At 45.9% G+C, this 17,244-nt stretch overlaps 2 protein-coding genes across 16 annotated transcripts in view; one reads left to right on the forward strand and one right to left on the reverse strand.

Annotated features, from left to right (window-relative positions):
• The window catches only part of CNNM1 (cyclin and CBS domain divalent metal cation transport mediator 1), a 67,537-nt gene extending 56,306 nt beyond the window's left edge, over window positions 1-11,231 (forward strand). For 4 of the 14 annotated variants that reach the window (XM_077947187.1, XM_015147907.3, XM_015147908.3 and 1 more), the window contains 4 exons: window positions 4,762-4,945; window positions 5,094-5,243; window positions 7,218-7,319; window positions 8,349-11,231. In XM_077947187.1, the coding sequence (XP_077803313.1) occupies window positions 4,762-4,945; window positions 5,094-5,243; window positions 7,218-7,319; window positions 8,349-8,428 (516 nt within the window). In that variant the 3' untranslated portion in view covers window positions 8,429-11,231. Of the gene's footprint in view, window positions 1-4,729; window positions 4,987-5,064; window positions 5,506-7,217; window positions 7,320-8,348 lie in introns of those variants that run through there. The other 10 variants (XM_077947186.1, XM_077947188.1, XM_077947189.1 and 7 more) reach the window with 5 other exon arrangements.
• Window positions 11,232-13,763: 2,532 nt separating this feature from the next.
• GOT1 (glutamic-oxaloacetic transaminase 1) overlaps window positions 13,764-17,244 on the reverse strand; it is a 32,061-nt gene continuing 28,580 nt past the window's right edge. Inside the window, exon 9 of one of the 2 annotated variants that reach the window (XM_015147909.3) lies at window positions 13,764-14,569. In XM_015147909.3, coding sequence (XP_015003395.1) covers window positions 14,430-14,569 — 140 coding nt within the window. In that variant the 3' untranslated portion in view covers window positions 13,764-14,429. Of the gene's footprint in view, window positions 14,570-16,325; window positions 16,417-17,244 lie in introns of those variants that run through there. The other variant, XR_013398240.1, reaches the window with a different exon arrangement.

Here is a 17,244-nt window from a genome sequence, read left to right on the forward strand (position 1 = left end):
ATGGCGTCTGTTGAAAAGTGGCTTGATTCCCTCAATCAGCTAATCAATAAGTATTTGTTAAGCACTAACAATGGTTCTGGGTGCCATGAGCTATACTATAGAAATATAAATCTAATAAAAATATATTCTCTGCCTTATAAGTAGATTAAGACCTAGTTAGAGAGAGGAAGCTTAAGGTAAGTTAAATAATAGTGACCAATGCAGGGTACTATCTAATTCATTACAAAATTATGTGGAATTTTTTTTTTTTTTTTTTTGATGGAGTCTCTCTCTGTCCCCCAGGCTGGAGTGCAGTGGCACAATCTTGGCTCACTGCAACCTCTGCCTCCTGGTTTCAAGTGATTCTCCTGCCTCAGCCTCCTGAGTAGTCAGGATTACAGGCATGCGCCACCATGCCTGGCTAATTTTTGTATTTTTAGTAGAGACAGGGTTTCACCATGTTGGTCAGGCTGATCTCGAACTCCTGACCTCGTGATCCATCTGCCTCGGCCTCCCAAAGTGCTGGGATTACAGGCGTGAACCACTGTCTGGAATTTTTTAAGCACTAATTGGCTGGACAATGTACTTTAGGAATTTGGAAAGAACAAGAGGAGAGTTAAGGCAATGCCATGCAAAGGGACACCCTTAAACACGTATGGAAGGCAAGTAGACATGGTGCATTCAAGGGACTGGGTAGAGAGAGGAGCTGGGCGGGACCAGTGGTTCTGTCCTGGTGAGTAGTGGGAGTGCTGCTGGCCCTGCGAGGCCAGGTCATGGAAACTGGGCACAGCCGTTCAGGCAGTCCACTAAACCTTCAGCATCCAGTACAGTAGCCAGTAGCCATGTATAAATACAGCCATTTAGTACATGTGGCTGTTCAACGCATGAAGTGTGACTTTTTCAAACTGATGTGCTATAAGTGCAAAATACACATTGTATTTCAAGACCAGTACAAAAAAGAATGTAAAATTCCTCACTAATCACTTTATACTAATCACATGATGATGGGAAATTATTTTGGATATATTGGGTTAAATGAAATACGTTATTAAAATTAACTTTACCTGTTTTTACTTTGTAAAATGTGACCACTAGAAAACTTTGAATTACCCGTGGGACTCACGTTATATTTCTCTTCAGCAGTATTATGCTTGATTAAAAGAAGTTGTCGTAAGTTGTTGAACAAGGGGAAGGAACTGACAAGAAGTGATACCCGAACCTAGAAATGCCTCTGGAAGAAGCAGAGCAGAGTTGGATACATTGACAGTTTGTCAACTATTTCTTTTAAGGCAACACATTGACATGGCAGGAGTTCATGATTTTTAAAAAATTTTTTTAAAAAATGGAGCTGTGTGAAAGCAAGGCTGTTAAGGCCGTGAGTCACATAGATGATTTAGCCATTGGGTGGTACCTTTCCTTTTATATAAACACCCACCAACAGTGCAGACGCTCTCCAGCCCCTGCCCCTCCCCACTCTCACTGCCGTATACTGCTGTGCTTCTTCCCACTAATGGCAGACCCTGGCTGTGGCTGTCTGAATCTTCTCTTTAGCATCACTGACAAGTGGTGGTTTAATATCTGTGTGAATGCCTCCAATGATGAGGAACTCAGTACCTTACAAGGAATTGTGTCCCATTCACTCAGTATTGTTACCAAAACTACTTTCTTCCCATCCTTTTCTCCCTGACAATGCTTAAAGAGAGGGTTAGAGTTCCTGGATCCTTGATACCGGGTAATAAGAGGGGCCTATCATTGTTTTTTAAAAACATGGTGGCTCATACCTGTAATCCCAGCACTTTGGGAGGCCAAGGAGGGTGATGTCACCTGAGGTCGGGAGTTCAAAATCAGCCTGACCAATATGGTGAAACCCTGTATCTACTAAAAGTACAAAAAAAATAAGCTGAGTGTCGTGGTGTGCACCTATAGTCCCATCTACTCAGGAGGCTGAAACAGGAGAATTGCTTGAATCTGGGAGGCAGAAGTTGCACCACTGCACTCCAGCCTGGGCAAGACAGAGCAAGACTCCATCTCAAAAAAAATTTTTTTTAAAAGACTGGTACAACTCACTGAAGATAAAATCTGGGCAGAACTTTTCCAAAAATAAATTAGTTGAATAATATAGAGCATTTTGCAACAACAGTCATTCCCAAGAGACTTCCAGCTTGGGGGATGCAGCCAGTCTACCAACTCAGAGGGGCCCTGAGCCAGCAAATCCATTTCAAAGCCTACTGAAACAGCCCCTTCCTTCTCTCTTCCTCCTCTCCTTTCTTCATTCACTGTCCCTTTCCTTCTGTCCCCCTTCTCCACTGTCCATACTTGGAATTGCCTTCCTTCCCCTACTTTCCCTTTTGCTTTATTTTCTTGATTAAGGATTTATTTTTCCAAGACCTAGTCTTGCTTTCACAGCATCTCCAGTCACACTGACTCTGGGGGCAGAGGGGACACTGCTCCTTGCCCCACCTCCACCCTGTGTGCCATGGGCAATTTAGACATAATGAGATGGTAAGCTTGACAGTTGTCTTTGAAATGTATGCCCGTTATAAAGTCAAATGGTGAGACATGCATGTGGGCATGTTTTAAACAACCATTCCTAACAGTTTTGTATAATAGATTCACTCATGTTATCTCATTATCTCTGGGCCTCTTTTATAAGATCAGAGAGGTTAACAATGTGGCCAGTGTATTCATTTGCCCATTGGCTGATTAAAAATGTATATATATTTGGCCAAGGCCTCCCAGCTTGAAAGTGGCAAAATTGGGACTTGAACTTTAGTTCTTGGCAGTATGTTTCCTGCCATATTTCTTAGGTGAAGGGACATTTGTCCTTTGACTAAAGTAGAAGCCAAATCTAAATAACTAAAGAACCCAAATAGAGTAAGATCAACTGCTTTACTGGGCTTACCGAGTGTCATTTAGGGAATTTTCCCGTCCTTTGGTGTTAGAGCCAAATTTCCTCATCTTTGGGGGAAATTTTGGAACCTGACTTCTCACTTCCCAACAGAGGGAGTGGCAAAAGTCACGTGTTCTCAACAAGCACATTGAATCGATTGAAGACTTTGGATAAATGCTAAGTGGAGACCTGTGGTTCCACGCCATAGAGCAAAGAACATACCATTTTGACCTAAAAAATATCAAAGCCAGTTGTTAACACTTTGCTGCTTTGTCCTTTAAAATCCTTCAGAGAAAAAAACCAAAACCTGAGTAGTACCTGTATCTGATTTTAACTAGGTCTTAAGTCAGCAGTTCTCAAAGTGTGATCTCCAGACTAGCAGCACCAGGAACACAGGAACTTGCTAAAAATGCAAATTCTCAGTCTCCACCCCAGACCTAGCAAATGAGAAACTCAGAGTTAAACCCAACAATCTTGTTTTAACAAGTCCTTCAGATAATTCTGATGCTGAGGTTTGAGAATCACTGATTTAAACCATCAATAGAAAACTCTATTTGCCCACCTGAATGGGCAGAAGTATGATTAGAAGCCTGGAATCTCTGTATATGTGTGTCCCATATGCTCTGCAAAAAGGCATGCATTCTTAACTGGTGTTTTATGATTAGATTAGTTGTGCTTAGAATTTGCTTGGTTCTCTTGCAAAATATCCTGAAGTTTGTTGAAGAAAGGATTGATCGTGTCCAGTAAAATAATGGGTCTTGTGAGTAGTTGACAAGGAGCCACTGTTGAGACCTTACCAGATACAAAGCCAACTTCAAGCCTACTCTCTGTCACAGTGTGTAAGCCTCAACCATCCCCCTCCTACTGCCAGCAGAAATCTTTCCTGTTTCAACATGTGATACCAATTCTGCCCCAAAGGAAAGAGAAGGCAAAATGAGCAGAATTTGTTCGTTCTCTAGCGCTAATGCAGTGAAGGGGGGATGAAAACGCTTTAGGAGATGCTATGATTGGGAAGGATATTATGCCACATACCATTTCCATTCTTCTCCCAGTGCCAGCCACTGATGAGCAGTTTCACATCCCTGTACAGGGTGGCACACTACCTAGTCTGTTTTCACTGCTAGCAAGGATTCACAGTGCCTGTCTGTGTTGTATACCCAGAGAACAGGGGTGACCGAGACACCTTCCTGCCTTTTAGAAGAGACATTTGATCTATATTTTTCCTGCCTGGAATCATGGAGACTCCTGTCTGGTCTGGCTGCAGCCTGACCCTCCAGATGCCTTCACTTGTGGCTGACGTTTGACACAGCAGGGAAATCACAAGTCTGACTCCTGTGATTTGAGGAGACAGCTGGGAGACCTCCCTGCTGTGGTCCCTGCCAACATAGGAGCATGACCCTACATCCAGGGATGGGCTTAGTCCAAATCAGAAATGCCTGTGTTCTCTCAGGCCCTAGCCTCCAGCTTCCCAACACTGAGACCTGGGGCATGAGAGCTTCGCTGCTGGAGTCCTACCTTATTCTCACCAAGTCACCCCCGACTGACCCTTTGGGCCTTTGGCAATAGTATAAATGTGTGTTTTAAACTTCTCCATGGACAACCACCCGGCTCTCTGAAGATGCCCTCCATCCTCTCCAGCGTCTCAGAAGGTTTGGTTCTTCCAGGTGCCAATAAAAAGGAACAGTGGGAGCTGGTGGCAGACCAGCAAAGGGCCCCTCACTGTCCCTGCTGGACTGCTACAGCGTGGGTAAGGCCCCCGTTGGTGGATCTCAGGCCTCAGAGGCCGAGGGTTCCAAGCACCCCAGCGAGGCTGCCCCCGAGCCTGGGAAGGCTGGCTGCATCCAGGAGGGCTCTGCCTAGCTGCTCCTAAGCTCCTGCCCTCTTCCTTCCAGATCACACGGCAGCAGTATCAGAACGCACTCACTGCCTGCCACATGGACAGCTCACCTCAGTCCCCTGACATGGAGGCCTTCACAGATGGGGACTCCACCAAGGCCCCCACAACCCGGGGCACACCCCAGACCCCTAAGGATGACCCCGCCATCACGCTCCTGAACAACAGGAACAGCCTGCCGTGTAAGTCAGCTGGGCAGACGGGCAGGCCGGGCTGGTGTGGGGTGAGGACGACCCTGCCTTCCTCTTCTAGCCCTGCCCAGGGCTCACACCACCTGAGCCCTGGGTCTTCTCCAAATCAGAGAGGTGATGCACGTGCTGTCCTCCCCAGGCAGCCGCTCAGATGGGCTGAGAAGCCCCGGCGAGGTAGTGTACCTGAGGATGGAGGAGCTGGCCTTCACCCAGGAAGAAATGACTGACTTCGAGGAGCACAGCACACAGCAGCTCACACTGTCTCCGGTAGCCGTTCCCACGACAGCAGGTCAGGGAGGCCGACTGGGCCTAGCAGAACAAGGGGGATCATCGCCTTTGGGTACTGGGATGGCCCGGGGAAAGCTGGCTGAGGGGAGCCCTGGGACCGCAGCCCCTGCGTTAAACCTCCAACCTCCTTACACAGCCAGGGAAAGGAAACATTTACTGAGCACCTACCATGCATCAGGCCCTGTCTGATTCATTCTCCCAGGAAAACTGTGTAGGGCAGTATTAGGAGTTGGGTTTCTGCCTGGATTCAGACCCTGGCTCCTTCATTTAGGAGTTATGCAATTTTAGGCAAGTTATTAAACCTAAGACTCAGTTTTTTTTGTCTGAATAGATAAGTATCCTTATGTTAATAGGTATAAATTATGACAGCTATCTTATAAAGTAGCTTTGAGCATAAATGAGATAATGTACATAAAAGGCATATCACAGTGTTCAGTACCATGCTTTATAAATGTTACGTAGCTATTATTAGGCCTACCTCACAGATTAGGAAACTGATTAGGAAACATTCTAACTAGCTGTGGCTTTGACCAAAGGTGTAGTCTATAGACTTTTCCTGAGGTCTCGGATCATATCACCTCCGAGACGCTGAACACTGCTGCCTTGACAGTGGTGTTGCTCTGAGCGCCCAGGGTCCCAGCAGTCCTGAGAAGCTTCTGTGTTTGCCTCTCTAAGATGTACTTCCCCAAGCTTTCAGTAGCCCCCTAAGCCTGCACCCAAGCCAGTAGTTCCCCTGCCAGACCTACTCCAATCCATAGTATAAGACTCAAGTCCAGAGCAACAACCTGAAAAAGTGCTCAAAGATTTTTAAAGTTGGCCTGGCACGGTGGCTCGTGCCTGTAATCCCACACTTTGGGAGGCCCAGGCAGGCAGATCACCTAAGGTCAGGGGTTCGAGACCAGGCTGACCAACATGGTGAAATCCCGTCTCTACTAAAAACACAAAAATTAGCCGGGCATGGTGGCGGGCGCCTGTAATCCCAACTACTCAGGAGGCTGAGGCAGGAGAATCGCTTGAACCTGGGAGGCGGAGGTTGCAGTGAGCCGAAATGGCACCACTGCACTCCAGTCTGGGCGACAGAGCGGACTCTGTCTCAAAAAAAATTTAAAGTCAACAAGACAATATGCTTGAACTTGTGGCTGACCCACAAAATCTGAGACATACATGGTCACTGTTCCAGGACCTGAATTTAGAACTGATGTTCTTTTTCTGCCCTCAACACCAAATCTAGTAGCTAAAGCACACAGCAAGAAAATGTAACAAACGAGTAAGAACGAAGGTGATGGAGTAGTCTTGGAGATCATCTAGTCCACCCTCGTCCTGCGACACATGAGGACCCTGGAGGCCTAGAGAGGGGAAACAACTTGCTCAAGTCCAAAAACTGCATCATTAGCAGGCTCAGCCTCATGGCTTCAGTGCAGTGCAGTTTCCAGCACACCACTCTGCCTTCTGTTTAGGTTTTTATTTGCATTGGTGGTAAGGCTTGGCCCCCTTCTGGGCTCTCAGGTTCTGTAATTCTTTGAACTCCCATTGAGTCCTGCGGGAGAAGACAGGGACAATGTTGTTGAACCCTGTGGCTTTCTGGGGTTTGTGCAAATAGACCAAGGAGACCTCCACCTGTCCTCACGTGTGCTTTTAGTCTGGCAAATAGACTGGATGGAGAACACGTTGTTCTCTAACCCCTCTCTCTTGCCAAAAAGTGTTTGAGGAGAGGGAATGATTTCTGACTTTGCATGGATCGTTGCATTCCTGCTCCTGTTCTCCATCTTTTTGTTCCTTTTGTGGCACTAAAATGCCTCTTGCTAACTAATGACACCCAGCACTTTCCTGGGCATCCCTGCCTTATTACACCACCCTCGCTTTGGCTCACGTCTTAAACTTCACCTGCTGAGGGATGTCACTCAGAATCACCCTGTCTTGATGCCTGAGTGTGTAGGTTGAGACAACTTGAGTTCTCTCTTCTTTCCTTTCTCAGCATCAGATAGCGAATGTTGTAACATCAACCTGGATACAGAGACCAGCCCCTGCAGTAGCGATTTTGAGGAAAACGTGGGCAAGAAGCTGCTGAGAACCTTGAGTGAGTAGCTAGTTCTTCACCCAGATGAAAGCCACCCTGCTGATGGTTAGTAGGAAAAACATGTTAGCATCTTCCTCCTGAGGGAGGAGCCAGGGACTCCTCTTAGAAACCCTAATGAAGTACAATTGTGGAAATCCGCAAAAGGGATTGGGCCAGCACTGCACCCTTGATAGTTTTGGGATCTGTCCCATTCAGTTGTTTTCCTCTAGGACAGGAGACTGCACACCATGCCCACAGGTCAATTCTGACCTCCCTCCTTTACTGGTTTTTGTAAGTAAGGACTTACTGGATCACAGACAGATCCATTTGTTATCTATGGCAACAATGTCAGAGATAAGTAATTGTGACAGAGACCATATGGCCCACAGGCCTCTAATATTTACTGTCTGGTTCTTTAAAGAATTAGTGTCCAGGAGACTCAATAGAAAGAGAGCAATATCCTCCACACACGGAAGTCAATGGTGGAGAGAACAAGGTGAAGATATGCCTTCCTAAAAACAGACCTGGGAACAGATTGCTCTCTCATCCTTGAGGACAACTATGTAATTATGACCACCTGCCCCACTGCAGAAAGGAGGTTGCTTCAGAGCTAGAGAATGCAGGTCCCTGGAAATAGCTCCCAGCTACAGCCATCAACCCTGATTCATGGGACATCAAAGCCTATGAGATTGGTCCTCTCTGAGGGTGTCTGGCAGTCAGAGGGGCTGGTCCCCAAGGGGCACGGGAGGCATAGGCCTGAGGTGTTACATGGGCTTTACTCAGTCCCCTCCAGGAAATCTCAATTCCAGGCACTAGCCTGGGTTTGTGACTTTTCAGAGATGGCATCTTATGTGAAAAGTACGTCCTAATCTTTCAAGATGTAAATATGCCAATATCAGCACCAGCATACAATGCAGGTTAGTTCTAGCCAAGCTGTCAAGGGCTTTGTCTCCATTTCTGCTTCTGTTTTGAAAATAACTCAGACTGCCAAGCAATTATGAATGTTCCTCCAGTGTTACAGGCTGATACTTGCAACCTGTTTTTTTTCAGGTGGCCGAAAAAGGAAGAGGTCACCAGAAGGAGAGAGAAGCTCTGAGGACAACTCCAATTTAACACCTCTGATCACATGACAGGGCGAAGCCAGCATTCATTGGGTGTGTGAAATTCCAGAGCTTTGAGGGAGAACCCACCCTCCCATCATCTGCTTCCCCCAAGGCCTCCCACAGGTGACAGAACGTTCTGCCTTCCCTTCCATCTCTTCCTCCCTAGCTGTCAGTTTGGCAGATTTTCCCTCATTACCTTCAGTTTGACTCACAACTTTGACATGGCCATAACAGAAGCAGGTACCGCTAATGGAACATGCTAGAAATGGTCTTTTCCACAGCATAGTCTGGGACTGGAGAAGAGATGTCTGACTGCAAGCTGATAATGCCACTCTGGGACCCCTAATGTTCTTCTTTGTTCTTGGGGATCCCCTGATGCCACAGGAGACCTATCATCTTGGAACTCGCCATTCTTTCCTCCAGAACAAAATGTTAACTTTCTAATATGTTTCATGCATAGCTTGGCTCAGAAGGTGCCATTGGCAGACAGGCACATGGGAGGCTGCAGTAGGAAGTCTGAAGATTAGTTCAGGGGATGGACCAAGAATTCCCCCCAGAGCTTTAAAGAAGTGGGACTCAGCCATGTTGGCATGTGATTGACATTACAGCACAGAAAACTGTTAGTGACTGGTTTCCTGTTAGATAAGGGTTCCAGAAGCCTGGAGAAATATGTCTCAGCTGGAATGGAAAGAATGTGAGATGGAACCTCAAGTCACTGTTTTTACCAGGGACACATCTGTTTTGGCTCCCAATCAGCAGTCTTCAATAGATCAGTAATTCTGCCCTGGAAGAGAAGGAACAGGATGCAGAGAGACCCCGTTGGGAGCCAGAGATGGAACTTCAGGTCTTAAGTGCAAATCAAAGCAAAAAACAAACAAAACTTACATGGAAAAACTGTAAGTGCTGAAAGCAAGTTTAGCCATGACAAGCCAAAGAGTGCCCAGGTCAGCCAAGAAAGATACATACTCTCATGGGACTTCAGAGTTACACAGGAATGTTGAAGAATCATTCTTCTTTTTCATGCATTTGTCCCTCTCCCACCCCTTACTACACCCTAGCAGACCAGCTGAGTGTACTTTATTCCAAGAACTTACTAGATCTCTGGTGTTTCTCCTGAAGTTGGGGCAGGTGCAATTCCAAGCATAACCACCAGATGGCAGAGTGACCACACAGACCTGCTTCCAAGAATAAGTTCTCAAATGCAACCACAAAACTGGGCGCTGTGGCTCAGGCCTATAATCACAACACTTTGGAAGGCCAAGGCAAGTAGATCACTTGAAGTCAGGAGTTTGAGACCAGCCTGGCCAACATGGTGAAACCCCATCTCTACTGGGCATGTAGTCCCAGCTACTTGGGAGGTTGAGGCAGGAGAATCACTTGAACCTGGGAGGCAGAGGTTGCAGTGAGCTGAGATGACACCACTGCACTTCATCTTGGGCAACAGAGCGAGACTCTGTCTCCAAAAAAAAAAAAAAAGGAAAGAAAGAAAGAAAAAGAAAACACCACAGCCAGCCTTAGGGAAAACTTGGAAGTAAGTGAAGTTTGTTTTCAGAATACGTATCTCCCTTTCCAATCTATCTCCTACCCTTTAGATGCTCTCAGTCAGGTACTCATTGAACTCATTGATTGAGTGCTGTCTGCTAAATCTCCAAACCATTCCCAAACCTTTCCCCGTGGTATACCATCCAGCGTCCCTCCCCTTCCTCCAAAACCCTCACTCCCACCTCCCCACACCCATTCAGTCATTCACAGGGAGGAGGGAGACCGAGCATTCCTCTGGGTGATCTGCATCTCAGAAGAAAATGCTTACCCACAGGAACCGTTAACTCAGGGGTTCTTAACTTGGGGTCCATCACCCCAGGCCATCCATAGTTGGACTTCAGAGGGTCTATGAAACCCCTAAAACTGTTAGTATTTAATGTATTTATTCTTGTATGTTTTTTCCAGAGCGTTAAAACTTTCATAAGGTTCTCAAAGGTCTCAGACCTACAAAGAGTTAAAAACAAAAAACAAAACAAACAAACAAAAAAACACTATTTTAAATAGTGTAACTTTCAGCCCAGGGTTTCTATAATGCAGAGTGAAGTGGAAACTGGGCAGTTCGAGACAGGTTTTTAATTATAAGTGGTCTTCTCAAGTGTCCATCAATTGATGGGGAAGGCTGGCACCCACCAAGAAGTGGAAGTCCTCAGAAATTCTTGGCACACCCTACAGTATTGCACAACCAACACCCCCACATAACTTTGTCCCCTCTTCCCAATAACCCAGAGCAGGTGTTGCAGACAGGAGGGCCACAGCATGTGGAAGTAAAGACTTTGGAGCTAGAGACGCCTTTTCCAGCAATGATTATTGACTTCACCACACCCCTTGCCTGGCCTGGCCTGAGGCTCAGCAGTGCATGACTTCTCGTAGATAACTTCACAGCCATCCAGTCCCAACACCTGCTCTTGCCTGGTAGGAATAGGCGAAGTGTCAGCCCTCAGCGTTGGGTACCTAGACCCAAACCAATAAATGGTGAGTTTTGAGCAAGAACCACCATCATGCAGGCTTCCTGCCAGCTGACCACTGGCCCCGGGGGTGCCTGCCTGGCTGGTCTTCATCACCCCTGAGGCCACCAGACTCAAGCCACTGCTGTTGCATTACACCCATCCCTTTGCAAAATCCCTATGGAGCCTGTCACCACTCCCCTCCCTACACACCCCCACCCCACAAAGATTTTCTTCAGGTTAAAAGAAAAATGGTTTAAAAAAAGATTTTAAAATAAAGCATTTATGAAGGCTCAATAAATTGTAAATAATTTTTAAATAAAATGAAAATGCCTTTCCTGGAACGTGGCTGTTTTCCTTGCCCCTGGAATCTTCTGACGTGGCTTCATTTGAGATACAGGTTGAGTGATGCCCACGTGTAATGATCTCACCTGTGGCCCACCTGCATGAAGAGGCATGCCGCTCTGGGCCAGGTGTGAGGCTGCGGTGAGGTCACGGGGAAGCCTTGGCACACTACTTTGGGAGGCCAGATGGTAAGATTTTTCAGGAGTGAATGCCAGAAATGAGAAGTAAAACCCAAACGAGAAGCCAGTGTGCATAAAGACAAGGAAGGAACACTAAGACGACAGTGAGAAGGGCTGGCATTTGCTGAACCCATGTGAGGGTGAGGTGCTGTGCTGGGAGCCGTCCAAATTCAAGGTCTTGGGGGTTAAACCCAGATAAGCCCGAGACAGAATGTTGGTCACACTAGCTGGCTTCTGCAGAACCTTCAGAAAGGAGTCCAAGTGGCATGACTCTGGCAGTTTGCAACCAAAGGCTAGGGTACAGAACACAAGAATGAGCCAGGCCTGTTGGTCAGTTTTAAGCCGATGCTGGAGGGAGGGAACAGCCAGGCAGGTGGGAAGGTGTGTTTGGGCATTTAATGCCTGTGTGGAAGGAAGGCTGAAATCTGACACCTACTACTAATTTCTCAAAGCAAACAGGAGGATTAGGGGCGTATGCCAAAACCTCTTAAGGTTCTTCTCAGGAACCTCAGTAGAGGCTATTCATTTCACTAACAGTAATAATAAATGATGGAAACAACTATTCTGCCAAGGGCTTTATGTTCCAAGTATTGTGCCAAGTACCCATTAGCTCATTTCCTTCTCAACCACCCTGTGGAGGAGCGGTTACTGTCTGCGAGGTTACTGTCTTCTTGCTCATGGTTACACACCTGGGAACTGGCAGAGCCTAGAGGTCGGAGTGCCTTGCTCTTGAGTGGGCAAAATTGGTGAAACAATCCCACCTCTGAAGTTCACTGGCATGTCAGAGGCCTGAGGAGTCCTGCTGGCTTCCCAAACTCACAACCCTTCTTCAGGTGAATGCAGTGGGAGCCACACCGACCAACATATCTGTCAGAATAGAAGTAAGAAGGCCAGATCCCCATTGAGATGGGCTTTTTTCAAGTGCTAAAAACATTTGAGCACTTTGGTACTGTCACTTAGGTTTAAAGATGTGTTTATCTTTAATAGTTTTGGCAGCCCCCTAAAGAGAAAATTTTAATTTTCCCTAACAAGAGAAATTAAATACTAATAAGATGGTCAGGTAGGATTGCACTTTGGAAGGCGACATTTTAGTATTTCAGGCTTTTTTTGCCCCCAAAGAACCAATTTTCGTCCCCATGGAGGCAGTATCATCCCCATGGAGAATGAGTGGTTTAAAGTGTTTGGAGAGAATGGCAGATTGACAGAAGGTAGAATCCTTCGACTTCTCTATTGGCTGCCTTCCCTTACTAATGACAAGCATCTTTAAATTGGAAGGAGAACAAAGACTGATTTGTTCAGAAGGCTATGAAGAGATGGGTGGGAGGGCATCTAATCACGTTCACTCATGAACTTCCACCAGCCCAACCACACACTGGCAGAGTGAGTGCCCTCTGAAGGACTCCCGGGGCTCCGGCCAGACAGGGAAGGATCTGGAAACCACATCCTGTGCAGAAACAAAAGTGGTGGGGGAGAGGCGGTTCACATGGAAAAGTGTAAACAAGGAATGACAACTGCTACTTTCAAATACTTGAAAGGTGGTAGATTAGAAATGCCAGTAGATTTACTATCTGTGGTTTAAAGGAAGGAAAGGAGGGGCAAGGGAGTGGGACAAAGATCAAATTCTGGTTGAAGGTAGATGAACTTTCACCATGAGCTAAAGGTAAATGAGCCTCTTTTTTTAATTAAGAGGCTCCACCAGCAGAATGGGATGCCTCACCAGGTATTTAAAGAATCCATCACCACCACCACCACCACCACCCCTCCAATTTAAATGGATGAGTCAGAGACATATGGGAGAGACTATGTCACTGGGGGAGAGGCAGGACTTGATGACTTCTAAGACCCCAATCATCCCTCAGGACTGTAGGATTTTCTAACAACCCAGATGAGTCCTAGAAAGTGGCAGATCCTATTAAAATCACAAGAATTAACTTTAAATATTTTAAAACTCCAAATAATAGACCTCTTATGTTAAGTAACATCCAACCCCACCAAATTCTACAAAATGGCCACTTGGAGTGGCCCTTGGACTCTGAAAATTGTGATCTATGTTTCTGTGGTTCTAACTGCTTCAATAAACCAGGAGGGACTCTGACAGCAGGGGACAGGCTGATGTTCTATAATCAACCTAAGTGATGTCATCCCCTCTCACAAGTCCAAGAAGTCCAGTTTCTTAAGTAACATAAGAAGACAGCTGGCCTCCAAATGACAAGCCCGCAAAATCGCCAGGGAGTTATATGGTAGTTCACTGAAGGAAGCTATTCCTTTAGCCACTAGTAAAACCCTCGAAAGCATTCATTTTAAACTGGGGGTCACAACCTATTAATGGTCACAAAATCAAGTCCATGGGTCTTGATCAACATTTTTATTTTACTTTTTTAGGTGAAGTAGAACACAGTAGAATGGCTCAAAAATAGAACGCACTACACACATCACGAGTGAATACTGTTTGGTCAAACTTCTGTTTCAGTTAAATATGTGTGTGTCATGATTAAATATCCTTCTTAACACAGTCGCCCTAAAGAACCAAAGCTTAGGACTAGGGACACACCATGCAGAAAGAGCAGGCAGACCAGACACTCCGGGTTGAGATGATGAGTTTAATGCCACAGCCGACACCCACATTCACACTTTGGCTCCTTCAGACAACTTGATCTTTGGGACTAGACTTTGTACAGAGTCAAACACCACACAGAAGCACGTGGTTGCCACACGCAATACTCCTGCCTTTTAGCCAGGGGGACAAGATACCTATGTCTCATGATCAAAGTACTCTTTTATTCTTAAATAAAAATTTTAATTTGCTTTGACCTCCCAAGGCTCTAATCCCAGTCTCCAAATTCGTCTCAAGGGATGTTCTCTTCACGTGGGGACGGTTTAAACAGAGGCCGCCTCACCAGAGCAGCCTTTCAGTCCTGCAAGTGTCTCTAATCCATGATATGTACATGTAGGTTTGTGCAGGCAGGGAACACGCATGACAGAGAACTACTTTGGTGGTACTGGACGGGTGGTGTTTCTTCACTGGATTTTGGTGATGGCTTCATGGATGGAGGTGGCCACATAATCTAGATTTTTGGTGGTTAAGCCACTCACGTTGATTCGACCACTTGGCAGCAGGTAGATGTGCTTTTCATTGATCAGATACTCAACCTGCTTGGCTGTTGAAAACCAAAAGGAGACATAATCAGAGCAGAGGGGATCCTTAAAGCAGTGGAGGCTCAGCAATTGTATGGCAATTACAGCTTTCCTTCTTTCCCCTTAACAGAGAGAAGCAAAACAAAAGGCGCTATTTTGACCAACTGACAAACAGAAAAATATACTCACTAGATTCTGGAAAGTACTCTTACTAGTTCACCTTTGAAGCCCCAGAAAATTCAATATGGCTACTACTGATGGGAATTTTAATCTGGGATTGCCTTCCAACCAAGCCTTATACATTTACATCCACCAGGACACCCCTATCAACTAAAAACAACCATCAGATGGACAGCGTTATGAAACGCTGGCTATGAAGTGCTTCCTTTGGTTCTTCCCTAACCTGGACTTAACACTGAGCACCCGTAGCAGCCTCCCTTTGACATTTCATATTTACAGTACACTGGACAAGGCCCCAGGCATGAGGTACCTGATCAATACTGTGTGAATTAACCAACGAGCTGAGAAATGACACAGACCTCTCTGACCCGGCACCATCAGACTTCTGTTCATTTCTCAGCTCTCTCGCAGATGCAGCAGTTTTTCCATGTTTGCAGAAATGTATCACATATGAGTAAGAACAGACTACCTGTACTTCCTTTATACAACAGTCTCTAGAGCAGTTTTGCTATTTGGCAAACCCATTGATAGAATTTTAGTGAATTCGGCTGGGCACAGTGGCTCACACCTGTGATCCCAGCACTTCGGGAGGCCGAGGTAGATGGATCACCTGAGGTCAGAAGTTCGAGACCAGCTAGGCCAACATGCTGAGACCCAGTCTCTACTAAAAATACAAAAATTAGCTGGGCGTGGTGGCACGTGCCTATGGTCCCAGCTACTCAGGAGGCTGAGGCAGGAGAATTGCTTGAAATCCAACAGGAGGAAGGTGCAGTGAGCCGAGATCACACCCCTGCACTCCAGCCTGGGTGACAGAGTGAGACTCTGTCTCAAAAAATTAAAAAAAAAAAAAAAAATTAGTGAATTACTGCTTAAGTAATTAGTACTTTTAAGATACCACCAACCTGAGGAAATGGAATAATAATAAAATCATCATAATCAGAGGAGCAAACACTTATGTGCTAGGCAGTGTTCTAAGCACTGCATCTTAGTTCATCCTGATAATAACTGTATCGTGCCCGTCTTATAAATAGGCCATAATGACGTTAAATGGCCTTCCGAGGTCGCACAGCTGGTCAGTGGTGGATGTGGGATTTTCAGGCAGGATTTTAAGTCCAGGCTGTACACTGTGACGCTACACTGCCTCTCTATGGAAGTAAAAACTCTGGACCCTGGACTCAGGGCTCCTTGAGGGAAACCAAAACAGTTCACCCCAAAATATACTTTGATATATTTTGAGATGGCTGTTCAGAGGGCCTACATACACAAGTAGCCCTGCAAAGCTGTCTTTTGTGAGAGAGATCTGTATCTGTAGAGAAAATCTGCATGGCTGCAGCTAGACTTTCTCTGAGGACCTCCCTTGTCCAGATCTAGGGGAAATTAACTGAGAGTCTGATGCCTTTAAAGGTCTAAAAGAAATAGACCGTTACCAGCTATTTTCTCTGAGGGCTGCTACCTGTGACTTATCTACATAATATAACAAGACCACCTTTGCTAACCAGGCCTTCTCTTCTCTGTCTGCCACAACCTGTTTTGCCAAGCTCCAAGCTTCCATTCTTTCTGTAACCCCAAGATGATATAAAAGCATCAATCATCTGGCCATTTATTTTAGTTTTATTTTGTAAGACACCTGTGCAAGTTAATAAACTTGCATGCTGGCCAGGCACAGTGGCTCATGCCTGTAATCCAAGTACTTTGGGAGGCCAAGGAGGGAGGATTGCTCAAGCCCAGGAGTTAAAGACCAGCCTGGGCATCATAAGGAGACCCCCGTCTCTACAAAAAAATCTTAAGAATTAGCCGGGCGTGGCGGCACATGCCTGTGGTCCCAGGTACTACAAAGGCTGAGGTGGGTAGATTGCTTGGGCCTGGGAGGTCAAGGCTACAGTAAGCCACGATCGTGCCACTGCACTCCAGCCTGGGCAACAGAGTGAGACTCTGTCTCAAAAATAAATAAATAAATTTGTATGACTTTTCTCCTATTAATCTGCCTTTTGTCAGCTGATTTCCAGCAAACTTTCAGAGGGCAAAGGGTAAGTTTTCCCTTGACCCCTCCAAACAAACAAACAAAGCAAGCTTCAGAAGTGGTTTACCTGTGTGAACTGGTCACCCAAGGCGATAGAGCCTCAAGCCAGCACAGCCCCGGGTGCACCACTGTTTCTAAAAACCTGTGCCCTGAGGCAGTGAGTAACGGCTCCTATGCTGGTTTTTGGTTTTGTTTTAGTAAAAATGAGGCCTTTCTACTTTTTCAGAGAAGGGAGTGTCAGAGTTTGAGAAGCCAGTAAAAGTTATGGACTCTTTCCCTAGAGTAGGGCCAAAATACACATACACAATTTTTTAAACATCATTTCAGGGGCTTCACAGTTCTCCTAAAAGTACATCCAGGGACTCCAGGTTAAAAGCCCCATTCTGACAGAAAAAAGATAACAAAGGAAGTATTGTAATGTGAGAATTGTAGAAACTAGATGGCGAGTGTATGGGAGTTCACTGTACAATTCCTCCAACTTTTCTGTATGTTTAAAAC

The sequence above is a fragment of the Macaca mulatta genome, chromosome 9, assembly GCF_049350105.2.
Source record: "Macaca mulatta isolate MMU2019108-1 chromosome 9, T2T-MMU8v2.0, whole genome shotgun sequence".
Classification (NCBI taxonomy): Eukaryota; Metazoa; Chordata; class Mammalia; order Primates; family Cercopithecidae; genus Macaca; species Macaca mulatta.